At 38.7% G+C, this 27,741-nt stretch overlaps 1 protein-coding gene across 10 annotated transcripts in view; it reads right to left on the minus strand.

The window, feature by feature from the left end:
- The window catches only part of TTLL7 (tubulin tyrosine ligase like 7), an 86,724-nt gene that overhangs the window by 27,440 nt on the left and 31,543 nt on the right, over window positions 1-27,741 (minus strand). For all 10 annotated transcript variants that reach the window (XM_075424812.1, XM_075424806.1, XM_075424807.1 and 7 more), the window contains 8 exons: window positions 25,626-25,790; window positions 24,669-24,827; window positions 9,761-9,855; window positions 8,962-9,109; window positions 8,807-8,880; window positions 5,775-5,910; window positions 4,874-4,960; window positions 315-510 (listed from right to left, as the gene is read on the minus strand). In XM_075424812.1, the coding sequence (XP_075280927.1) occupies window positions 315-510; window positions 4,874-4,960; window positions 5,775-5,910; window positions 8,807-8,880; window positions 8,962-9,109; window positions 9,761-9,855; window positions 24,669-24,827; window positions 25,626-25,790 (1,060 nt within the window). The remainder of the gene's footprint in view (window positions 1-314; window positions 511-4,873; window positions 4,961-5,774; window positions 5,911-8,806; window positions 8,881-8,961; window positions 9,110-9,760; window positions 9,856-24,668; window positions 24,828-25,625; window positions 25,791-27,741) is intronic.

The following is a 27,741-nucleotide window of genomic DNA, read 5'->3' on the forward strand; positions in this document are numbered from 1 at the left end:
TTTCTTTATTCTTTCTATAGTCAAGCTTAATAAGACTATCTTTAACAGCAAAAAAAAATAACAATCTGCTCAAAAAAGTCTAAGAGCAAAGAGAAACATTTGCACCACTTCCAAGTGTAGCCCAGGTGTATTTTTCTCTTTAGCATTCTTGGCAAAAGAATATTCTTTTTTTCCTTTTCTTAAAATTCCTTTTCATAAATTTATAAAAGATTTTAAAGAAGACAGAACAAGCAAACCAGTGCTTAATCCTGAAGCATTTTATATAGTTCATCGTGAAAGCTAGATTCGCTTGGAAAAGTGATCATTTAACTTACCTGATCGTTCCAAAGATTTGTATTTCTTTTCTTCAAGATCATACAAAACCTTTTTCTCTTTTTTTTCATTGTGATCTTCCTTTTCAGTTTCTTCTCCCGATTCTGACATACTGCTACCACTATCACAGCTAGTATCACTATTGTAGTTCTTAAGTTTTCTTAAGGGCTGTGCACTTTCTGGCATTGAACACAAGGGCTAAAGCAAAAAAAAAAAAAAAAAAAAAAAGGAAAAAAACAGAACTGAATTCCTTCACAATCTGAAATGTACACGTTACCATCACACCAGGTCCCTGATCCAGGCAGGTTCATTTGTACAAATTTAAACCCTCCCCAATTAAATCAGAAGTTTGTCCTTGGTTTTACAATAAGTGCTTAAATGTTTCATTAAAATCACTACACAGTAATTCTAATCTTTCTCACATGAAGAGTAGCATAATATAGTAAGGGGGAAAAAACATTAAGTATGACTTATACTACCAGACACATTGAATTATAGTTTGAAATCATAAATCAAGTGATACAGAATACCATTTATAACCAGTTTCAGTCCCTCACTGGTATTTGCAATAACTGAAGCTATGGTTTAACAGTGATCAAGATGAAGTAAAGAAATACATCAGGAAACTTTGGCTGGTACACCTCTGAAAAAGAAAGTGATTCATCCATATCCTGCAGAAAGAAACTGGAAGAATATAGCAAGCTATACTAAGTGTATTTGGTGTCCCCTATGCGCATGGGATTCAGTGTCATTAGGTAATTAATCTTGTGCTATTACTAAGAATACTGTGAGACAAAAATCAAAAAGCAGGAGACAGAGAAATTGATGCAAGAACAGAAACCACAAATGAAAATTTTTCTTCTTCCACCTACCATCAGGCAGACAAGAAAAATGCAATATCCTCCGTTATATCTATTATCCGAAGAAGGCTCATGTGGTCACTCTTTTTAGCTACGCATTTTCTTTCCAGTAACTCTCAACTATAAGATGCTATGGTGATGGCCTCATCTTCCTAGTCATCTAATGGACTGCAGTTAAAACTCAGATTTAAAAAAATTAATATTTCTGAACATATTTTGGGTCAGAGTGAAACAGAAGAATTCTCACAATGAATTGCCTTGTTATCTTAGCATAATGTAACGCACCAAGATTTATTGCGAAGGGATAGAAAAAAGTCCCAAAGATACTGTTCCTGCAAGATACGCTTTTTAACTAACACATGCTACCTAAACTTCTATTCCAGCCAAGGAAGGAAAGAGAGCTCTGCCACTAACTTAAAAGCACCGGTATGTTTCTGCAAGCCCAAGCTGTTACATCAGATCAGGAAGAGTTGAAGAAAAACATTCAATTGGGAAGAGCCCTGGCAATTGTTAATTATACAAAGAATATTTTGGTATCTATCTACCTGCCAAAAGGACAAATTAAGGTGCCTCAACACTTACGGCTTTCTCAGAAATAGCTGTCCTAATCATGAAATGCTGTGTATCATAAAGATATATTGATAAGACATTCCTGATGAGTTATACAAGGTATAATAAACATTTTCAATCAAAACTCACAGGGGCTTTAAGGTCGATCTCATTCCCACTTACATGCATGTTTCTCACACATTCTACACTAACAATAACAACATCCTGACCAAGCCTTCACATCAATTAACGAAGAAGAATAAAAAGAATGGTCAAAGAAATTACAAAAAGCAATAATGACAGATAATAGCTAGATCTGGGTTTAAACTGACCTCTTAAAATATTTGATTGCTTAGCAATTCTAATCACCTTGATTTTCCCCTTATGCTAACCTGATTTTTCTTTGATTAAACTCATCTGATTTTATATCAGAAGAATAAAAGTAATTGCTCATTTCCTCTATCTGTTATTTTATTTCCTTCGTTCTTTTTCCTGCACAAACAGCTGCAATGTAATAAACATGAGTAAACCTCACAATGTGTAAGGGTAAGGTGCCCTCTAGAGGCTACAAATAAGCCAGACATTTCCAGAATAATCAATCCAAGCAGAATTCAGTAATATTTTAACTGCAGGCAAAAACGCCCTCATTCTGGGAAATTTTTGACTTGTTTTCTACTCTGAGCTCCTAATCATGTTCAAATAAAAATAAGGCTGAAATTCCTAGCAAATATGGTATAGTTGTTACATGCAAAGCTTATTTATACAGACACTCCTGTACAGAGGATATGTACATATCCTCAGTTATGTGTAGATGTATGTATAAATGTATATGTATATACATGCTTCTATGTACGCATAAGGATGAGGAGTAAAACACTGCTCTCTCCTAACTATTCCAGCTGTTCTGTATAGTTTTCCGAGTCCTGACTGTTCCTTTTTCCAAGGAAGAGAGCGTGCCCAAGGCAGAGCATCTGACCTCCTAACAGTAGCTTCTGTCAGCAGGCCAGCCACTGACTTTTAAGGGAGGACAGGACTTTATGACCTTCTGAAAGAACCTTTCATGCTGGGTAATATGACGTGAAAAGTACTTTTCCCGCAGGTTTGTTTTGTCTATTAGATCTTGCATATGTTACTTTTTTATATGCTAATGGATCTTTATTTGTAGGATTTTATGATTGCAGTAAGTTTTACAACTGGATTATTCTCTTACTGGTAGTTTCACAGGCAGCAGTAAGTTCTACAGCCTACCTCACTCACCAGATTTCTATACAGATACATATTTAGATACCACGTATCTCATAGCAGACCCTTTACAAAGAGGTGGCCAATCAAACACATATTATTAGCCATATGCACCTTACCCCTTACAGGAAAGAGGTGATGCTCTTTTGCTACAAGATACAAGGACCATCTGGAATGGGCATCTGTATTTCAAAGGGAGTGCACAGGATAATGTGTAACCAGAGAAGTCTCTGGTCACTTGGCTTCACTGTAGACATGGTTTAAATCATTGAGAAATATATCAAGACCCTAAAAAAGATGCAGGAATAGAGATCCTGTGCAGCAGAAAGTGTGCATGCTGCAAGGAAAAGAAACTATCTCCTTGGATATGATAGTTTCATTGACTTCCCTTTTGATTTCATCAATTTTATGGACAAGAAAAAAGTGGTAATTCTGGTCATACACAATTTTTCCTTTCTACTGAAAGTGCAAACAGTATTGTACTGGTAGAGCAGCTTGTAAACTATGGAATCCATTTGCCTACCATAAAAAGAAGACCATGTCATATAGTCTCACTCATAAATTGATCAAAATTCATCTTGAAACTAATTAAGAGAGGTTTCTCAGTTTGGGCTCAGTACCCTATGAAATGTTTATGGCCTCCAGCCTGGGAATGGCTTGTGTGCAACCAGTGTAGAGATAGCATAGATCAAGCCCATGTGCATACAGTCAGCCAGACAGATACATGCTCTCTGAGGGGTGCTGGGAAAAGACAGGCTTCCGGAAAAAGGAAAAACATGTCTGAGATGTGTAACTTGAATTAAGTGACCCTATGTTAAAGAACTGAAAACAAAACCTCAAGGAAAAGAATCCCTGAAGAATGTCAGTTGAGTGTGTTGCCAGGGTGGACTGGATTTTTATTTTGTCTTCTTTAAATGAATCGCCACTGTTGAAGCACCAGCTCACAAAATCCCCATATTTGTAATGAGGTTCCTGCAAATCTATCTTAATACCAGATTGGGTATGCAGATCCTCTTTCCAGCATGCACACCTGTAATAAGATGTAGCTCTTTGGATTCTTGCACATATATAAAATATCCCTGCAAGCTCAGGACAATTGCCAGCATTCATTTTGTACAGAAATTCCCAGATTTGTACATCGTGTTCTCAGAAACATAAAATGCTGTAAAAAAAAATTTACATGCATCCACAAACAAATCCATCAGAGCTCAGGAACATGAGTGTAGGCTCTTCTGAGCAGACTTGATCTAAAACATTTGCAAGATGTAAGAAACATACTTATTTTAACTAAGCCCAAACTATTTATCTTTACTGGCTTACAGAGATATGTGGTGTATTTAAGGCAAAGACTTGCATGAACTATGTACCTAACCAGAAAGCATTAAGCTAAAAATAATTTACATTCACTCTAAAAGCAGACTTTGGATATGACACAGGCTCCAAGATATACTGTACAACCCTTTCAGCAAATAAGTAAGCTACAGATACATCATAATCATAATTAATCCTTCAAGCTTCCATAGTGGCTTTTATCCCATGATCTCAAAACTCCTTACTGGCACTAATTGATTAAAGATGAAAGCATTCTTTTGAGATAGGCTAAGGATATAAAAATCATTTCATACACCGAAATCAAGCAACCTCTTGTACAACAGTTGTTGCCATGCACAACAATTCCTCAAAATAGCTTAGAGAAGAAATTAAGGATCTCATATCCAGCTAAAGTTTTAATGGGATTTAGTTGGACAAATGGTAGTTATGCTTTTCTTCATACTTCAAAAAGAACAGGCTAATGGAAGTCTGAGGAAGAAAACTTCCACCAGGATCAGCTAACTAAACTCCCCACTTAAAATTATGAGATTACTTCTCTACAGAGTGAAATAAAAAATTGGTATCCAAAAGTCAAATACCTTAGGTCCTCGCTGCCTGGTGCATTTTCCCATTAGTTTTTCATCATCTATTTCACACTGTTCCAGAAGATCCAAAATGTCCTCTTCCTAGAAATGGGAGTTTTGGTATAATTAACTCAAAGCAGGACATACCCTATCCTTTCAAAGTTCAAGCAGTAATTGGTAGGAATTTGAAATTACTTTGATTACTAATTCCTGAAATAAGACTATGAATTCCTCCACAAGAGGATATAGAAGTATTTCTTCTGATGCATGCATCTCTGCTTGCAGTCAATATGAAATTGAAAGTTAAAATCAAGTCTTAACATATGTTAAAGATAAAAATCTGAAGAAAGGGTTGAACAAAGATTGCTGTAAAACTGCTGGATGATGCCAACTACAAAGATTGGAAACTATTTCTCAGATTTCAAATTAAATCACGTTAGTTGGTTATTTTAAATATAGCCTTTTTCCTACTGTTTATTTCTGACTACATAAGTAGGCAATCAGGCAGAGTTTCTGGATGCCTTAAACTAGTGGAGCTGGTTTTATGATATCTCTTGTTCTAGTCCATACAAGTGGATGAACAGGCTGCGGACATTACTAGAGGAAGGGGGAGGCAATTACCAGCTCAAAAGCAGTTTCTGCCAACCTCTGGTTTGGTCAGGGGTAAGACTGAGGATGAGGGAAATGATAAAGTAGCTTAAAGCCATCTAGCCTGTCTCCACCCTGGGCCCACTGCAGTTCATCCAGATTCAAGCATCTGGCCCACAAGCTGCACAAAGAATAATAATAAAATGACGGAAACATTATCAAATGCTATTTATTAGCCATTACACATGATTATCATGAAACTAATCCACAAGGTCATGAATTCCAAGATAAATAACTCCTAAAGCCAATACTTCTTGTGCTTCAGTACCTTCATTTTTTTTAAAGGGTTATTCATTTCCCGCTGAAGTGAAGCTGCTCTCCCAGCAAGAAATGTCTGGAAAGCAGTAGCTAACAAACTCTCATACTTTTCAAGTAATGTCTTATCATCAGGAGGGTAAATTCGCCTAAAATCGGAAAAAAAAAAAAAAAGAGTTTAAGATAGAAGCTGAGCTACTATCACACTAGGAAGAAAAGTAATGCAGCTAATTCACAGTCTCTTCTAAAATGCATGTGCATGCCATCTGTAATAATTATATAATATCATATTATAAAACATATACTCTGAACATCGTTCTCTAAATCTAATTTTAACCCAGTGAACACATTCATGTTTAAACCAGCAATTAGCCAGTCAAAAGAAACACCATACAGGTCATTCCAGAGATACACCAAAACTCAGTCTTGCAGTACTCTGAAATTTCAGTGGGTGTGAATGATGCACACAGACATGAATGATTCATGAAATACTAACAAAATATTTCATGTAAAATTCAGAGCCACAAAATATTTTGTGGTAGCAATAAAAGGACACAAAGCAGTGAAAATCTGAACAATTGCTTGGAGTTAATGGGCATGATGTGAATTAAAGACCTCAGTGCTAAATCCTCCAAAACAATGAACAGGAAGAAATAGATACAATAAGAAAAAAAAAAACTGCTGGTACACAGATGTTCAGGGTGACTCTGATTTTCCATTAGAGCAGCTATCCCGTTATTCTCTAAAATCACAGGTAAGGAGACTATGACAATATGAGAAGCCAGACTTGGTGATAAATTCATGCTCATCAAGCAACAACGGCCTTTGAAGAAAACCACTCCTATCCATTTGTCATGAATGCCTGAAACACACCCAGAAAGGATGAAGGTAGGAGACTAATTTCTAATGTACTGCAAGGAGTAATCCATAAGTTCATTCTGCCTGCACTGTGCAAAGCATAGGTACCATTTATATATTGACTGGCATTATGTGACTTCTGTGTTTTTGTGGATCTTTTGTGAACTTTTTACAAGGTTCTTTCTCCTTCTTCCCTTTCAGGCTTTTCCTCCTTGAAAAGGTATCTTCCATGATGATTTTGTTGCCAAGAAAAAAGGGTGGTTATGATCCCATTAGACTCAATGAAGTTCTAGAGCAAAGTGAAGATGGTTCCAGTTTGCATTAAACACCTGTAGGAGCTCTAATCCAGTTGCAGTCAACCCTTTTTAGTGGTGTTGATTCTACTGCTGAAAATGTGCCATAGAACAATACTTTAAAGAAAGGATATCTGTTTTAATATATGTAGATTTCTACAGGCCATTTCAAAGTCATATACATCCTTTTTAGTTCCTCATGAATTCACAAATGCTCGAAAGCATTGCTCCTACCCTGACCACCCCTGGACTCCCACTGGAATCAGCGGGCTCATCGTGCTTGCAGACAGACACTTGACTAAGCCATTGCTGAACTGACATCCATAGATTAAATCAAAGCCTGCTGAGGCTGATTGAGGCTTCTCTGGATATTTATTCAGAAAGCAATATTAACCCATGCAGCAATCCTAGCATCCAAAACTTCCATGATTCTATGGCAATGCCTGACAGAAGCTAGTCCTGCTCTACAGGAGAGCATCACAAGGAGAAAATACTGCTTAATGCTCAGATAAAATTTCTCTGCACATCTAGACAAGATTCCTTTACTTCTCAGGCCCTGCCGACTCTTCAGCCTTTCTGCAAACACATGGTAATAAGAAAACACAAAGCTGTTCTGCCCTTTTACACATGCACATTCCTCATGAAATGACACTTCACTTCTTCCTGAGAAAAAAAAAAATCATATTTCTATAGATTTACATTAATCAAAAAGCTAAATACAGAGAACATTTGGTTCATTTTCAATCAAGAACTGAATAAGCAACCTAAAATGTGATCAGCTAAAAAGTCAGACTTTAAAGTTATCGAAGAAACAAAATGTATTAAAGCATCATGATGTTGCTCTTTCTTATAGGCTAAGTAGCATGAAAATAACCACCTGATTGTGCGGTTCTTTTGATGTACTAGTTCAGCTCCACATATGTCAAGAAAGGATGTAATTAAAACTGGGAATGTAACAAAGAAAGACTTTTTGTAAGCAAAATGTTAATTCATCAAAAATAAAAATATCAAAGAAACACCCATCTCTTTACATGAGAACTTCACTTGGAATTATAGAATGTCTGCTCAAAAAAGCAGAGATAAAGAACAGTAGTAAATTCAGAATAAAAGACGTGAACTCAGACCTCCAATGTCCTGAATTAATATTATAAAAGTGGGCAAATGCTCCCATCATCCCTTCCTAGCCGTACTCTGCTCTCTTTTGCCAAATATTCACAGGCCTTGCTTTCACTTCTCATTGAAGCAAATATCAAGAAATAATAATGAAAACATCATAAAACAAAATTCTTGTTTTCTGGCCAATGCCTATTATAACCATCAAGTTAGAGCTTCCTTTTGAACGTTTTGTACCACGGAATCTGAAGATACTTACATTTAAGCCTACCAAGATCCAAAATCAAAGTGCAAAAATATGAATATAGTATTCCAAACGTCATTCTATCAACAATGATGGAAGAAACAATGAAGCTTCTGAACTTTTGGCAAACCTCATAGATAACATTCAGATTTGATGTTTTATAGGGGAATACTCACACCCCTATATTGCCCCCCTCTAGAGATAAAAATTATCATATGTGATTATAATACAGGTCCATAATGACACTCATGGTTCTTGGTACACTGAATGTGAGCAATCATGTCTTTCAAGCAAATGTCTTGCACAAAATTAGAGTGACTGATGTCATATAAATGCCTCAGTGCATGAAAAAATTTGGAATCAAAAAAAGAACTATCTGAAAAAAAAAAAACTTTACTACATGCTGTACATGTATATATTTTCTACAAATGCTTACATATTTTTGGCAGAAAATTATCATCTACCACAAATACTTGTTTCTGTTATTCCTAAAAAATGCATTGACTGCTTCCTACTAGTACAGTCAAAAATAGTTACCTGTAGTTCCCCATGTGTCTATTTTCATGCTCCTCTTTGGAAATCTGTTTACGTACTTGTGCAAGTCTTTCCTTCTACAAATTAAGAAAATAAGACAATTAAAACAAAGAAAGAGTAAGCCATAGGCTAGAAACAGCACATTTCTTCCTTCCTACCAGTTCTTCTTTTCTCCTTTCCAGTGTGTGGCGCTGCTTCTCCCAGTCTGAGGACCCTGGCAAGAGTCTTTTCATTGAACCTTGACCATAGAGTCTTTTTTGAGCCTCGGCCTTCTGTTGAGCTAAATTTCTCCGTTTGTCACTTGTCCTGAAACACCAACCATATTAAGATATGACAATCCACTGCAGCCAAGATGAGATGCACTTTTATCGCAAGTACACCATCTGTATTTTCCAGTCAGTGATAGGTAGTTTATGATACAAAATTAGAACTGAAACACTCATTAAGATTTTTTTTATATATATTAACTTTCATGGCTACAATATTTTCACACTTTAAGGTGTACTGTAAGGACTCTGTACTATAATTTAATGTACAAACACGGCCATAGATTTTTTCCAACACATCACAACTACAAAGTTTTCCTGTAGAGGAGTATGGCTTTTGACTGTATGTGAAACTATCACCAAAGCATATTTCCTGTGTGGCCACAAGCCCATGACTGCACTCATATCCCCACTTCGAGACCTGTTCGAAAAATCATTTTATTAAAAAAAAAACAAGTATGAAAATTACTATTACTACTCTTTTTTTGCAAGCACATGAGTAAGAAGAAAAAATAAATTTGGGTTCATTTCAACAGCAAAACTGACAGCACGGGAAACATTTATATTTTGAAAATGTGAAGATGGAACAAAAGGTCTTCATGTTCTCCTAGTCAATTAAAAAAAAAAAAAAAAGAAAAGAAATCAGAGCAACAGAAAGAGAGCTAGACTGAAGAAAAGAGGACAAGTTTACCGTATGTTGAGAAGCTTTAATGCATTTAGCAGAACGCCTTTTTTTACATCATAGTCTATTTTTTGATCAGTTCCAAAGCTTGGGGCACGATTAATCTGAAAAAAAAGAGATACAGAAGACTCAGGAATGTTCAGCTCACTGGGAACACATCTATTGGAACAGGCTTTGGAGAAACCATTCTTTCAAATATAGCAGAGATTAATAGAATACATGTTAAGAAGCTCCTTTCCGTTTGTACTTTTTAAAAAACCAGAGCATTGAGTATCACAGATACTGGGAACCAGAAGATGCACCTTTCAGCCACCAAGTTATCCAGACACTTACAATGAACACCATTCAAGTACTGACACTGGGAATCCAATCTAATCTCGTCTTGGTTGCTGCAACCAGAAAATTCACCATGCAAAGTGCTGCTAAACACATTAGAACAGACTGTGCCATGCTACGGTAGTCCAGTACAGGAAGAATTAAACTCTTTTCTAATTCCCAGTCTGAAAGCAACTTTGAACACTTCTCTAAAAAGTAACTACTATAAGGACAGCAATAGGCTCTAATTCAAGGTCTTCTCAAGTACATTTAAATAACTATTCAGATACACTTTACAGCAACACCTAGAGATCTGAGTTATTAAACTAGCACATTGTGTGAAAACACAAAATAATTAACAGTCTCAGTAACAAAAAGCTTATAAGCTGAGTAAAAGATAAGAGATTAAAAATGTTACCATATAGAGGAACAAGAGAAATGCAATTGGGAATCAGAGAGACTAAATCACACACTTAAGAGCCAGGAGTCTCAACCAACCACCATACAACCACTGCCAAGCATCGGAGGCCCTGCAGAAGAACTTCAGCTTTCAGAAAGCTTTGAGAAAGGATAATGAAGCAGCTGCGTCAACATTTCCAGGAACACCTTTCACGCTGATATAAAAATTTATATGTGAGCGATGAGTTCTAATCAGAGGCAAGAATCTCACCTTGATAGGGAATGAGCAGCGCTGGTTAGAGAGGGACGGATCCTAAAGAGCTTCAGAACTGAAAACTAATATCTTGTGCCCCAGGCAAATCAGAAGTGGGATACAGTTAGTATGTTCAAAGCAGAGGGCAAAAGTTGTGCATTAAAATCATGTTTTAATGCTTTAGATGCATCAGAGCATTGTAGAGCCTCTACAGCTACGGGACAGAACTGTTCTGGCTGGTGAGCCACCAGCTGTCCTGTTGCTGAGTCCCAGCTCCCCCATCACTTATGCAGAGAGCCAAAGGGTACCTTTTGGCTTTGGGACTGAGCTGGTCTGCTGGTTTTGCAGGCAGGCTGACAAAGTGAGCAATGAGATTTGACATTGAAACAGAAAGCACGAAAATTTAGGGGAAATAGTGAAAAAGCGCGTACTTCTTTTTTGGATGACTTTCACCCAAATATTTAATTCACCAACCTCCTTAGACTGACCTGTTCATCTCCTATCACATTACAAAGGCTATTTTTTTTTCTATATTGTGTTAGCTCAAACATTTCTTGATATTCATTTTTTTAAAAAATATGAACATTCCACTTTCAGCTAAGCCAACGTAAGCATTCAGAGAAAGGAACACAAGGATTAAAATCCAGTTCTCCAACATTTCATTAGAGAATACTGGAAGCTGACAAGACCACAGACACATTGCATCTCATTTTTAATGTGAAATTTAAGCAAAATGCTAACTAGAGCTGCAATTATTATATAAAGCTGACAACTGAACTAAGTTGGAAATATTCTGATTTTGAGATATCATATTGTCTAATGCAGGCAGGCTTTATGAATGTTTAAAAACATATGCATGAAGATCCAACATAGAGCCTTATGCTTCAGTCCAGCAAATACCCAAATACACAAAAAGTTCACTGGAATGAAAAAAGACAAAAAATCAAGCCCCAACTCCTTATTCAGGAGAAATGTTAGATATTGAACAAAAGTATATTCTGTACCTTGTATTGAATTTTTCTACTCCGTATGAACATGTAGCAACTAAAAATATTCTACTTCGAAATAATATTTTTGCATGCACTAAAAACATGTGAACAGATAGAAATATATTTATTAAAGCTTCCAACAAAATAATATCTAATTTTTTATGTACACCAAATCCTTAAATCCAGTGAGACTGCAGTTAGATATGAGGACTTAATTGAATATGTAAAATGCTATGTTGGTCCAATACTGAATTCCTAGAGATGCAAAGACACACGCTTACACAGCACTGAAACATCCAACTTGATAGCATACTAAAGTGCACACTGTTGTATTTAGATTTGGTTTAGGTACTTGCTAGATTTACAACAACTCGAAGTGTATAGTATTGGGCATAAATTCTACATTGATAAAAACATTATAAATATGTGTTACTTATACGAGCACCAGTGAGAATTAACACTATGAAAAGTGTAAAATAATTTAAATAACAGTTTCTCTCCTACAGGGTGTATTTTGCCAAAAATCTGCATCTGGTACTTCTGAACAAACAAAACCATACTGACTGTGTTTATAAAGCAGCAAATTAAAGTGGGGTTAGGAAATATGTAAGAAGGCATTTGAAATGCTGTTATGAGACATTACACAATCACTCCACACTAAGGTTTCTATCACTTTAATGCAGTCATTTAAGCGGCTGAAAAGCTACAGCAATCATAGTTAAAACTAGAGCACTGCTGTATCACCTGCATCTTCAATTTTTATGACATACCATTCATAACTAATGTTTGAGATGTCAGTCCTACTGTGACCTCAATCCTGAAGAGTAACCAGTGATCCAGTTCTGGATAGCTATTGCAAACTTGGCTTGGTGCAATACATTTCAGGTAGCAGTAGATGCAGGACCAATACAAACAAAATCCGAGCGACTGGCTACATCAGAAAGTTAATACACAGAAAGCAGGTGTGAATTCAAAGTTTATCAGCTATTCCACACTAACTGTCTATGTGTATGCTTCAACTGCTTCCTGATTTAGTATGACTATATGCAAAGATGCTTCACTAACTTTCCTCTTTAACCCTCTTCATCTGCTCCATGCATCTCCCTTCTCACAATGGAAATTTTAAGAAGCAGTTTTGACAGCTGACCATAAACATCAGCTAAAAATTTTACTTATCACTAAGTGTAGATGGAGATGGGAGGCATAAAAATGGGGAATATCACCATCCAGCATTGCTACACAAAACTTCATAACCTGAACCCACTGTGTAAGTCTCTGATGTGCAAAACCACCCACACTCTTGATGTAAATCTGCAAGAAATCATTATTCAGTCACAAAACAAAGGGTTTAATCCACAAGTAACATTTTTAGAGCAGAAAAACCCTTTTCTATGTCAGAAAAAAACAAGCAGCAGATAATCTAATCTCCAGAGCATACAGATAATATGCTCCCTGCAAAGAGCACAACTAACTAAACTGGATACCACAACATTTTACAGGCTTACCACACACTACCTTCTCAAGGCTTCACTCAGTTGTTCTCAGAGGTAACTAAAGCCTTTTTCCTTAACGGTGTCTTCATACTATAGACTACCTGGGCCCTCACTCAAAGGAATAAAATACCTACACACTTGATCTAGCTGAATACCTTCCATGACCAGCACTACTCTTAAACTAACAGCTATCTGGTTAAACCTACCCAGGATGAGTTTTATAACACTAATTCTGGAGCTATGGCAGGGTCATGCGTTAGGTTTCTTTGGATAATCTATCTTCAAAACTTCAAATTTTCTGATCTGTTGTATACAGAAATGCACAGAAAAGAAAAACTACTTCATAAACAAATCCAGTATTCCTCTATATAGCCTCCTGGACACAATGTTTCTCACATCTATTCTTTTTACAGAATCACAGTTTTATCTCCCAAATATCTGCTTTACTAGTGATACTTTAGCTCCTCTACCTTCTATGAGTTTTAAGTAGCTACAGAACTGAAATGTCCACGTAAGTTTTTAATTCCTCCAACTGCAATCTTCAATGTTGGCTTCATAACTAAAATTTCACTGAATATAGCACTTACAATTAATCGAAGTGATTATAAGGACAGCAGTTGTGTAGCTTGGTGTATTTCATAATTACACACTTCTCAGTAGAGTACTTCTCGTATCGGTAATGCTTATATTAAGCAGCATAAATTGAAGCACCTCCTGTGAAGGCTGCCATCCACTGTTACATTTGGAAACGATTCTGATTTTACAGAAATTAAACTTTGTAAATGTGTAAGATACACCATTTTCTTCTTCACCAAGACAGGCTAAATTTCAGCCTGGCATTTCACCTCTTACCAAAACAGTCAAAGAGCATATTCTCACCTCCCACTGCTGCAGCCTCTTAGTACAGAGCAGGAAAACAAATTTTCCACTATCTGTCACTATCTGACCTTTCAAATGTAAAGACAGATTACATGAATGACTTTACAAACCTAAAATCAACTGAATAAAATATTACATCCTTTCAATAACAGGGCTTTAATCTCTGTTCAATCTGTAGGACAGCAGGAATGTTTTGGAAGGGATCTCATTGTTTTTTAAAGTGATTGAGATTGTTAACAATAGAATTTAAAAAGCAAAAGAAATTTATAAGCCATTAAAATCCTATTACACAGAATGCTCTTAGTGGCTATCATTGAGCAGACCTTTGATTGAAGACAGTCATGAAGTTCATTCTAATCACTCATTTCTAAACTTCACAAATTGTGAGAGTGTTAACGCCCTTTTTGTTAGCTTAAGCAGAAGGCTGTTTTTCCATGGCAGTTTAACACAAACCCAAGCTGTCACACCCTGCCTACTTCATTGTCTTGGCACTGGGGTTCACAGAGAGCAAGCAAGAAAGCTGATCCCGATGATCCACCATCGGGATTAACCTCACCAAAAATGATTTTTCATTGGTCCTTCATCATCTGGGGAAGGAATCCTGTAAGCACCGGAGCCATCACAGGGAAGGGGACAGGGAGCACACCTCCAACAAAGGACAGGAGGAGGGCCAAGATCTCGCAGGTGGTACATGGATCAGTTTAAGCACCACCAAACTGCCTCACGCAGATGCAGTTTCACATTTAGCCTAGTCCAGCATGACCACAGGCTGCCAAGAAGGACTGGTGCTGCCCCTCTCTTAGTGCTGCCTTCGTGTCACTTCCCTCATCCCTGTACCAGACCAAGCGCTGTGAAGTCGCTGCCTAAGGAAGCTCTGCAGGTTAATTAGTGTAAAATTATGGTTTGCTTGGAATGATAAATGAGATGTTCATCCAAACAGCAACCGGAAACATGTCATCCAATAGACAAGACCACCACATAGAGGCAAGTTGCTAGACCAGCTCTTTGGGCAACTGTCCACAAAAGCACCTTATTATATGTTGAATCAAACTGCAGTCTTTTCACAATTTATTCGCTGGAAAAGTGGGAAGAGTAGGAGTTACTACTGAAGGTAAATGTTAAGCCAGTTACAGCCTCATATGCTTAGTGGACAAATGCTTACTGGATTCACTGCTACTGTTCGAGAGCAAAGAGAACCCGTCTACGAGCATCAGAGAGAGGAAAAAGTCAGCGGACAGCAGGAGAGAGAGCCCCAAAAATGGCTCTCAAAGGCAACAGAGGGAGAGGGCTCCCTGGGCACAAAAGTCACTGAAAGTAAGTCGTCTTTGTTACAGATAAATAAAACTAGAAAGAAAGGACTGAACCGAAGAGCTAGATGAGTAGTCTCATCAGTTGCTCTTTCTAACGGTAACTGGAAATGTTCTAAATATTGCTAAACTCTTGGGTTAAGGGGCAACCAAGCTTTTACAGCTTTTCTTTTATACATATGTATATATACATTCATCACATAATTGAAATGCTGACCTTGCTGAAGACCGTGGGAGGGCAGCATTAACGGCGCTCTGTGCTCACCTAACTGATCGTTAATGCCTATGGTCCGCTCCTCTGTTAACGCTGCCTCATTGACTGATGCAGAAGTGCTTTGTGAAACACAGTTTTTACTGAAGAATATAAGTAAAACAGGTGGTCTCTGCTGCAAACCTACAAATAAAATAAATTGTTCCTTTTCAAATTTACAATAAGCTGCAATAGAGGTTTTAAGAAAATGTTAGTTAAATCAATAAATATTTGCAAAATTTGAAGCTTTTACAGAGATGAATTTTCAGGTTTCACTATGTTTTTACAGACTCTTGGGACCAGAAGAATGGGAATTTGCAACGCTTCTAGTTTTTATTTACAAAGCTCAGAATTCCTTTGATAAGGTTATTAACCACTCATTTCTAGACTTCTTCACAATTCTACTTCACACAATAATGTAACTATTGTAATATTACTTTCCACACTATTCTTGCTTGGACTTCATAGAACTTAAGCAAGACATTGAAGTGAGAAGTAAGCCCTTTTTGTCAACAGAGTAACGGTGCCCGCTGCTCACCGTGACATCAGATTTTGCTGGACTGTGACTGTGAGTCAGTAAGAAACAATGCAAACTCTCAGGTTCCCTACATATATTTAATAAGCTGAAATTCAATTTACAACATTTTTATGTATTTTGAAACATGTCAGAAAACAGAATATTTGAGTTTGTTCTGTTCAGACCAAAGAAAACATGTTGCCCACAGCAGATATTTATATAATAAATATAGGTACTCTTGAAATGGCAGTCCAAGAACTATGCCTGATCATGTAAGGTGGTGAACATTTCCTTCAAACAGAATGCTTTTTAAATCCTCTTAACTTTTGTGACTGTTAAGAGCAATCTGAGTATCACAGGGGGTTGTCTGTACCTGAGGAAATTACTTAAAATGTTCTCCATCCACTGTTTGAATACAATCCATGTGCTCTGTGGAAAGCTGACACAATATTTTTTTTTTTTGTTACAGTTCTAAACTATAAAGGAACAACGGCCAGCCTCACAGTAAAACCCAAATGAGCTTACATCTGTGTGGAAACCACATGGGCATAACAAATTTGGGTGCCCACAAGGCCAGTTCTGTTACTTTTATAGTAAGAATCTCACCTTAAGTTCTTTTTATGAAGAAAAGTTTAAGCTTTTTTCCCTTGACAAGTAATTTGCAGCACATTGGCTTTGCACAGTCATCTATGTGCATTTATCAGAGCATCACCAAGGCACATACTTCCCTATTTCAAAACAAGAACAGAAATTCCAAAAGATCATACAGGAAGTTGTTCTAGATATTGGTTTCTCTCTGTTTTTCTTCATTCAAGCAACCTTTCCACGCCATGCCCCTATGCACTATGCCCGATTATTTCCTGCCATTTCACTGTGCGTCTCTGAGGACAGCCTGACTCTGTCTTCTCTCGAAGCCCATTTCAGGTCTGCAGTTAGATCCCACAAAGCCCTCCCTTTCCAGGCCAAAGCAAACCCAGCTCACCCAGCTCCTCCTCATACAGCATGTGCTCCGGCCCTCTAAGCACCTTAGCACCTTTCTGCTGAACTCACTCCAGTTTGTCAATGTCTCTCCCTTACTCTGGGGGATAAAACTGGACAGAATATTCCAGATGTGGTCTCACAGGTGCCAAACAGATCACTGCCATCAACCTGCCAATCCAGTTGGCCAACACCCCTGTAAGTACACAATGTTGACTCATGCTCATCTTGAGAGAGATAAGGTGTGACTGAATTTTATGTTGCTGAAGGTTGGTTATTTTCCACAAGCCATGTTGCTGAGACGCAGAACTTGATCTCAAACAAAAAAAAAGATTAGCGTTACACAGCAGCTTTATGAAAAATGGTATCACAGGAACAATGCAAGTTCCAATGAAACGCAGTGAGATACATCTGAAATGTATCTCATCTCGGGGGGTGGGGGGCAAAGTCACAATGCTCCAGCCATCCCATCTGGCTGGGGAATAAGTGTGGCCAATCAGAGCAGTGACAAATGTTCCTTAGCTGCATCCCAAGCTGAGAAGCAGAAGTCCAACAAACTTAAGGGTGGACATGGACACGGCAGATCCTCTTGCACCCCCCTAGGAAAACCGGCATGCTCGAGTTCCTCTCTGAAATGTCTGTGCACCAACACACGCAGCATGGGGAATAAGCAGGAAGAACTAGGGATCTGTGTGCAGTCGCAGGGCCATGATCTCATTGCATATACAGAGACATGGTGGGACAGCTCGCATGACTGGAATGCTGTCATAGATGGCTACACACTCTTTAGGAAAGACAGGCCAACAAGGCGAGGTGGTGGAGTTGCTCTGTATGTGAGGGAGCAACTGGAATGTATCCAACTCTGCCTGGGGGTGGATGAAGAACAAGTCGAGAGCTTATGGGTAAGAATTAAGCAACAGGCTCATACAGGTGACAACACTGTCGTGGGTGTGTACTACAGGCCACCTGACCAGGAAGAAGAAGTTGATGAGGCCTTCTACAGACAGCTGAAAGTAGCCTCACAGTCACAGGCCCTGGTTCTCATGGGGGACTTCGACCACCCTGACATCAGCTGGGAAGACCACACAACCAGGCACATGCAGTCCATCAGTGCAGAGCATTGATGATAATTTTTTGATGCAAGTGGTGGAGGAGCCAATGAGGAGAGGCTTGCTGCTAGACCTTATACTGACAAACAAAGAGGGACTGGTTGAGGATGTGAAGGTTGGGGGCAGCCTTGGCTGTAGTGACCATGAGATGGTTGAGTTCAGGATCCTGCGTGGAGGAAGCAGGGCAATAAGTAGGATCAAAACCTTGGACTTCAGGAGAGCTAACTTTGGCCTCTTCAAGGACCTACTTTGAGGAATCCTGTGGGTCAGGGCTCTCAAAGGCAGGGGGGTCCAAGAGTGCTGGTTGCTATCATCACTTCCTCTGTGCTCAGGACCAGTGCACCCCCCTGAGCAAAAAATCTAGCAAAGGAGGCAGGAGACTCACACAGATGAGCAAGGAGCTTCTAGCGGAACTCCGATGCAAGAGAAAGGTCTACAGAATGCGGAAAGTGGGACAGGCCACTTGGGAGGAATACAGGAATGTTGTCAGAGCATGCAGGGAAGCAATGAGGAAGGCTAAGGTCCACCTGACACTCAGTCTGGCAAGGGATGTCAAAAACAACAAGAAGGGCTACTTCAAGTACATCAGTAGCAAATGGAAGACTATGGATAATGTGGGGCCACTGCTGAATGAGGTGGGTGTCCTGGTGATGGAGGATACAGAGAAGACGGAGTTACTGAACACCTTCTTTGCCTCAGTCTTCAGGGCCAAGGCAGGCCCTCAGGAATCCCAGGCCCCGGAAGTAAGAGAGGAAGCCTGCAGAAAGGAAGACCTTCGCTTGGTTGAGGAGGACTACGTGAGAGATAATTTCAGCAATCTGGACACCCACAAATCCACGGGCCCCAATGGAATGCACCCACGAGTGCTGAGGGAGCTGGCAGATGTCATTGCTGAGCCTCTCTCCATCATCTTTGAAAGCTCCTGGAGGACAGGAGAGGTGCCTGAGGACTGGAGAAAAGTCAACATCACTCCAGTCTTCAAAAAAGGCAAGAAGGAGCACCCAGAGAACTACAAGCCGGTCAGCCTTACATCCATCCCAGGAAAGGTGATGGAGCAGCTCACTCTGGATGTCATCATTAAGGAAGTGGAGGAAAAGAAGGTTATCAGGAGTAGTCAGCATGGATTCACCAAGGGGAAATCATGCTTGACCAACCTGATAGCTTTCTGTGGTGGCATGACTGGCTGGGTAGATGAGGAGAGAGCCGTGGATGTTATCTACCTTGACTTCAGCAAGGCTTTTGACACTGTCTCCCATAACATCCTCCTAGGGAAGCTCAGGAAGTGCAGGCTAGACAAGTGGACAGGGAGGTAGATTGAGAACTGGCTGAATGGCAGAACTCAGAGGGTTGTCACTAGCAGCGCTGAGTCTAGTTGGAGGCCTGTAGCTAGTGGGGTTCCTCAGGGGTCAGTACTTGGCCCAGTCTTGTTTAACTTCTTCATCAATGACCTTGATGAAGAGTTAGAGTGTACCCTCAGCAAGTTTGCTGATGACACAAAACTGGGAGTAGTGGTGGATACACCGGAAGGCTGTGCTGCCATTCAGCAAGACCTGGACAGGCTGGAAAGCTGGTCAGAGAGGAACCTGACGAAGTTCAACAAGGGCAAGGCCAACAGTATCCTGGGCTGCATTAAAAAGAGTGTGGCCAGCAGGACGAGGGAGGTTCTCCTCCCCCTCTACTCAGCCCTAGAGAGGTCCCATCTGGAGTACTGCGTCCAGTTCTGGACTCCCTAGTTCAAGAAAGATGCGGAACTACTGGAAAGTGTCCAGTGAAGGGCTATGAAGATGATGAGTGGACTGGAGCATCTGTCCCATGAAGAAAAGCTGAGGGAGCTGGGCTTGTTTAGCCTGAAGAAGACAAGGCTGAGAGGGGACCTTATCAATGCCTATAAATATCTTCAGGGTGGGTGTCAATAGGATGGGGCTGGACTCTTATCAGTGGTGTCCAGCGACAGGACAAGGGGCAATGGGCACAAACTGAAGCACAGGAAGTTCCGTCTGAACATGACGAAGAACTTCTTCAGTCTGAGGGTGACGGAGCACTGGAACAGGCTGCCCAGAGAGGTTGTAGAGTCTCCTTTCTGGAGATATTCAAGACCCGGCTGGACAAGGTCCTGTGCAACCTGCTGTAGGTGACCCTGCTTTGGCAGGGGGGTTGGACTAGATGATCCCCAGAGGTCCCTTCCAACCCCTACGATTCTGTGATTCTGTATTTTCTCATGGCTGTAGTCTAAGTAGTACAAGAAATGCAAATACCATTACCCTACATATTCAGCTGTTTCGTATCTGCATATAATTTTAATCATGTAAGTGGCTAAATACCAGCTATACGGAACAAAGTGTCTTGCTTTATAAAATGTGGTCATGGGTGAGCAATCTTGAGAAGTCTTCGGCAAAAACACCATCTTAAGAAAATTGCTCTTTCCTTAAAATATCCCTTAAAAGAAAGTACTGTCCCTTATTTTTCACGTGGCTGTCCCTTGTTTCCAGACTAGAAGTATGGTTGCTGACTAATCTGTAAGACAGCAGTGTTGTAAAGTAATCTTGGTAACGTACCAAGCATACTGTCACAATAGGTATTCATAACTGGTTACCAAAGCATTGTGTATGTACCTCTCTGCTGAGAGACGATTATTTAGAGTTCGGTGACCCAAGAACCAGGACATACACATGACTAGGTTGTGTTAATATAACATAATTTTATCAGGAAGGCGCATCTTGAAGATTGTTGGCAAAAGCAGGATTGCATGAGGGGCCCCAAAAGTAAAAGTAAATGATAGCGAAGGCCTTGAAAATCCAGAGACTCTGCGATATACACAGATCACAGTGACCAAGCAGTGTTCGCTACAGGAATGCAACCTTGTGAACTTGATAACCCTGGCTTTAGGGATAACAAAGAGAACACAGAGAAGAATCCAGGAAATATAAAACAAACCACCTATGGTAAAACTGGAGACAATGCAAAATTGCTGGCCAATGAATGAACAGCCAGTAAGTGGACGGTGACAGCAAATGAATAAAAACAAACCTAAGTGAAGCTAAGATCAAAGAGGAAGCGACCTTCACCATCAAGAGTGTGTTCTTCCTAGTGAAGAGCACAAGACACTGACAACTTGCTATAGCCACCTACCCACCTTTTTTTGGAATAGTAGACCTCTCCTGCCCCTTGTTGGCCTCCAGATCTCCAGGGGCACAGGCAGGGTAAGCGTAACACAAAAGAAAGGAGTAGATACCAGCAGGCTTCTGTATGTGAGCTTTAACTACTTTATTAATAGGAATTAGCAATAGCTGGGTACTTTGGCTTCAGATGTCTGAAGTCATTTTAATTGGACTGATAAAGTTTTGAATAGATTTTGCCAGTTCAGTTACACTAAATAATAAATTTGTGGATCTGTATATAAGGCGAGTTTCTCTCACCCACATACATCACAAGAGGAGTTGAGTACCCTGCACTTGAGGCAGCTATTAAAATCCGACCTTTTTCTCTAATGATCACAACTTTGTGATCCCAGCTGGATATAATGAAGTTGAACACGGCTGGAGTCCATCCAAGAACTTCAACTGGATGATCTTCCTATTTGCATAAAATAACCTAGCTTGGAAATTTTGGTCAAAAAAGTAAAACTGGATTTTCTGGGAACTGAAGAAATATCTGCATAGTTGTTGCCACTCAGAAAGGATGGAGGCTGCTGGGACTGCACAGATGCTTGCCAGAAACATTTGGTGCCACAAGATGGCAATACTGCATTTCCCACAGACCTCACTTCGGTAGAAGGTTCCGGAAGTTCAGTAGCACCAAGAAGCAGGAGAGCTACACCGCATCAAGGTAATATAAACAAAAGTCATCTCAGGAAAGCAGAGTCGTCATAATGTTGCACAATTTATTTCTTATAATAGCTTATTAAGCTCTCTTTATAACAGAAAAGCTACATGAGCTATGGAAACATGAAACTAGATTCACCATTCTAATCCTACTTTGGCAATTTTCCCATAACACTGCAAACATTCGGGGCCTTGTGAATAGTACTCGTTACTACTGTTAGAAAGAATGATTCATTCCCCTAAGCAGGGTTTGGCAAGAGGAAGATGGTGGGAAGAGATAAGAGTGGAAAGCTGGGGAAGAAGCCAGAACTGTTTTAGGAAAAAAAAAGATATATATATATAGATATACATATATAGAGACACACTCTATATCTTATGTATAGTGTGCACATATATACACGCACTGCATATTTAATCTTTACTACACTGCATATAGTATACATACGGTGTGCACACGTATAAATACTGTGCCTTTGTTCTGAAGGTGCTACAAAAAATCCAGAAACAAGCACAGTAAAAATTAGTGGATGAGTACAGAAAACGAAGTACTAAGTTTCAGAGTGATAACTGTAAATGTAACAAATGTATCATGTAGGGGATGTTATCACTTCAGGTGGTCAGAATCATTGCACAACCAAAACAAGTCTTGGTTCTTTGTGAATAATTGGGACGGTTGCAAGATAAGGGACTCCTGAATAATCCCTTTAGGTGGCTGGGCCTTGGGAGTGCAGGTATGCAAACTACAGAGATCAGGAGGCTGCAGGATAATCTGAAGACCCCGCTGATCACCAAGAGACGCCAAACAAACATGTGCGACGGACATTACCATATCCTAATGAGTTCTCGGAAAAATCATTATTATGATAAACATTTCTTGGAAATGTAATTAATATGTATGTTAACATAGCATAAATACCTAGTAACTGTGTCTCTTCGGTGCATACGTTTGGAGGAGAGATCCCCCGTGTGCCCGGCACCGTAATAAAGAATACCTGCTTAATAGTCTTCCGACTATTGAGTCTTCAATACTGGCTTTTCATGGCATCAAGAGTTTGACATTTCTGTTAGTTTAGCTCAGTGTCTGGCAAAATAAATTGAAGGATACCCATATCACCAAAAGAAGAAAAGAAAATAATTAGACTTCTGTATTTAAAAAAATAATAACCAGGTACACAACTCCAAGTCCTGAAGTATTCTCCAGTAACGCAAAGTACCAGAGCAACATTTACTACTTCATGAGATCCCTCCCTCATAAACAAGGAGTCTGGGATAGTATGATTCTCCTTGAGACCCATTATAATAAATGGCAAATCAAACTCCCTAAGATCTCCATACTGCATGTAAACATCCAAGGAGATAGCAGGGTGTCCTTCACAATGGATTCACTACACAGTTTGATTCACCATCTCTCTTAGGAGAGGTCTGTCACCATTTGCTACAAGGCTGGATGAAACACGTATACAGACCAACTTCAGTCTGTACTTAACTACATACACTTATATGCAAGCTACACGCAACCTAGAGATGATAATCTGGAAGTATAGAGCTAAATCAAAGGTATAGTAGGCTTTGCTCAACAAAACCAGAAGATGTCATGTAGCACAGACTAAGTTCCTGTCATGTGCTGCTTTTGGCTACCACATCAAAGCCATCAAATATGCCTATGTCTGCATGGCAACAGGGAAGGAATTTTATTTTTTAATTAAAGTTATAGTGAACCCCAGAGAGAAATAAGCACGACAAAACAACTTTTGATAGTATTAATGGCCTGAGAACAAGGTTATAATTCAGTAAATTAATTGTGTACATTTTGCTCACCACTAGCCAAATCACATTCATGATTTATTGTCAACAGACAGATTTTTAATACATTTTGCTTTTTTCCTCCAGCTGTCCAGCCTCCCAACCAGTTAACATAATAAGACAATCTGAAAAAAAGACAAATGAACTTCATTTGTATGTTATTAATAGTGTAATTAAAGAGACACAATAGACAAACTTCAAACACTCCTGGTTGAAAATGCATATAAGCACCACTTAAGCTTCCCCGTACCACTAACACATCAGAGGAGAAACGCTTCTTCCGGTCCACTCACACCACCCGTTTGATGGCATTTTGTGTATACTGAATTCGTTTCCTCTCTTTATGGGGGTGCTTTTAAAAGCCACGGGAGAGGAAAAGAATACATATCCCCAAAAAAAAGAAAATTAAGACCCCAAATTCACAAAAGTTGCCAGAGCCATATTACAGACCCATACTTGTGAAGGAAATCTATGTAGCACCCAATTCCTATAAACAACATAGGTCAGCTACAATAACAACTGGATTAACATCACGTTTCTCATTAAAACTCTCCAAAACATCTGAAATGTAACATCCCTCCAGGAAAACAATTACGTTTACCTGAGTCTCCAAAAATCACTGCAAGGCAGTGTTTCCATATGGATGCTGCAGAAAAAGCACCATCTGTGTACTCAACAACAGTACCTCCTGCAATACACATATCTTTTTTTTTTTTTTTTTAAGTTTTCTAACAGAAACATGGATTCAGCCAGGGCTTACTTCCGTACTCTTAAATTACTTTACATTTGTTTAAAGAGGTTTACCTCTAGGAGCCACGGTTTTAGTTTTCTGTCCAGCAGAATATCAAATCCCAGGACTTCAAAGCAGACACTGTCACTTCCTGGCGCTTGCCCTGGCCTGCACATGCGATAAGCATGAAGAACATGGGGCTCTGCAACTATGAGAGTCTTCACTACTAACTCCTGTAGGGATTTTTTTCAGAAAAATTCATCAGGAAAGAAGACATCAGTATATATTGAACTAATGTAATTCAAACCTTAATCTTTCAAATTTCATTAAAGTATCTACTAAAAAATAAGATTTAAAATACCAAATAAATGGTCTATAATAAAAAAACAATTCTTACGGCAGATGTAATTTTTTACATACCTAGAGTATATTGTTGCACTTTCCATAGTACATACGTACTTTTAGATATCTGATAACTTAAATACTAAAGGCTTATTGGGAACAAAGCATTGTATAGCCAATCCTCACCCATTTCATTCTGCAATATAATTTTCAATAAATATTCTCAGACTCTTACATACCTATGCTCTAAAAATCTTAGGCCTGCTCCTCACCTAAAGACACCTGTAACATAACCACTGACTTCAATGGCACAGGTTTGAGTCCACAGATACATGCAACACTAACTACAATTTTGTAAATAATCACACATAAAATTCACTTTATACTTAAAGAAAGTCTCCAAGAATTTATATGGGACGGTTCCTTTGTACCGTATCACTTTTGTGAATAACTGTTTGAAAGGGATTTTGTCCCTCAGAAAAAGTTGAACATTAAATTCAGAGTCTGATTACAAATGTAGTCTTTTAAAAAACACAATCATCGTTTATAGTATGCCCTTTGTGGCACGTATTGCCGAGAACTTGGAATAATACAGTTTCAAAAATCATTCTGGATTCCAGTAAAGAGGATGGCAGAAGCAATTAATTTTCTAAGAATACACAAAATAAAGCGTATTAGTTTGATCTTACTGAAATATCACTCCAGAATTTGGTGACATCAAGATTATTTGTTTCTAGAAACTCAGTAAACCATTTTATGGAGCGTTTGCTTCCTTTGTCTTCCGTTTCATCCCGTTCAAAGTGTTCATTATGTTTATTGACAGAGTAGTTAGTCAGATGCATATACAATTGACTCTAAAAAAAGGGAGAAAAGACATAAAAAAACCCTTAAATACAGCTCTGGAATGGCCAATTTAAAATCATTAAAAGGAAAAAAAATATCTTAAATCAATAATGACACAAACAGTTCATATTTGCAATCTAGTGATTGTTCTAGCCTTCTTAAAACCTGTGCTCCTGTTTGAGCCAGTTTCAGTCAACAGATCTACCACTCAACATCTGGTTAGGCAATACAATATATCTGCCATTTTTACAGGTCTGTATGTAAACAACTACCTAAAAAAGTGAAGAGCAACTATCATAAGTTACAGAATGATTACATTCCACAAGAAGCAAACAATAAAGATGGTATTTTGAAGTACTAAAAAAAAAAATCTGGCATCTGTTTCATAGACAATCCCACATTTCAGTTTTCACTGTAGTTTATTTATGAGAAATGTTCCCAAGATAGTGATACTTTAAAATATCTTTTACATATAAATTCATCTGCCATGTTGATATCTGCCAAAATTGCTCATTTTTGACTGGCTGGTAGCCATACATCAGAGGGAGGTAAGTTTCAAGATATACATTACATAAATCAGTGAGTGCTATAGTTCCTTTATGGAGCAAAATCTCACCAGCAATAGATTCATGTTATCAGTTGCATTTGGAAAAAAAAAAAAACAACTACCTTTCCAAGGCCAATTTATAAATCATGATTCATATGTTTACATTATCTCCCAGTAGAGATATTAATTCAGCTTCCCACTTACACTGCCATGATAACTGTCTGCATCACAGTGACAGTTCTCTGTCATGTTTGATTCCTCACTTGAGTGTAGCTGATGTTCTAAGCTGACCATAAGCCTTCTGTTCCAATTCCTTTCTGATAAGATAGCCAATAGATAACACAAGCTTTCTGCTGTAATTTATCTCACTACACTTACTTATGTTTAAAAAAAATCTTCATGAAATTAAGAAAACCAATCAACTTAATTGCAGGCTAGTTAACAATATATTGTATTAGCACTACAAGTAATGAATTTCTCCCAGGGCTTCCAATTACTGCTTTGAGAATCGTTCTGAAGCCTATTGGTTTTGAGTCGTTACAAATGTCATCTTTCCATGAAATTCAAATTACTTCAGACAAAAGCAATTATTTTTCAGACTACAAAAAAATGAAAGCGTTTTTAGAGCATTTGTTAAACATCTGAACTGATCTTTAGTCTGAAGTTATCTGGAACAATGTTACCGCGGAACAATGTCATCCAAAGAACAATCTCATTAGTGCTAACCTCGGTTATTTCAGACAGTAGACAAACTACAACATGAACAGTTGTGAGAATATAGAAATGACTGCCTGTTCTGTTTATCTGCTCAGAGCGTATTTCAGTGCTACTAATGCTGAGATTAGTAACAATAAAAAATATTAAAAGCAAACTATTCCAAACATAATATTGGAACTCTTCCAAATACACCATTTGAACTGAGCTCCAAATTATACCTGCATTCTTCAAAAGAGCACGAAGAGACACAATTTTAAGTGACAAGAAGGGAAAAAGGCTTTCCATGTGTTGCCTATTGCATAATTACACTGAAGCAGCTCTAAAAGTCTATGGTATGGAAAAGAAAAGATACGGTAGCAATGGAGTACAGCGAGGTATAACAATCTCAGATCTACTGATGCCTCCCAATGCTTCAAATCTACTTTTTTAACAGCCATCTGCATTCTGGTCTGTGCCAAAAGGGAGGGGTTACACTTCTCAATGGAGGAAGATGCTACACAGTGAACAGAAGGATTAAAATGTCCAAAAACTGTAGCATGTCCCTTACCAACTCTTGGTTCTCTGCAAGTTTATAGGCAGCCCTGCTGTATCGTCCTTAGCTTATCAAGGATATACTCCTTTCCCTGGGGAAGCAGTCACTGACAAACAGCATCAGCAGCAGGTTCTCTCACGTTCAGGGATTGCAGCGACCGCTCTCC

This window comes from Opisthocomus hoazin, chromosome 6 (genome assembly GCF_030867145.1).
Source record: "Opisthocomus hoazin isolate bOpiHoa1 chromosome 6, bOpiHoa1.hap1, whole genome shotgun sequence".
Taxonomy (NCBI): Eukaryota; Metazoa; Chordata; class Aves; order Opisthocomiformes; family Opisthocomidae; genus Opisthocomus; species Opisthocomus hoazin.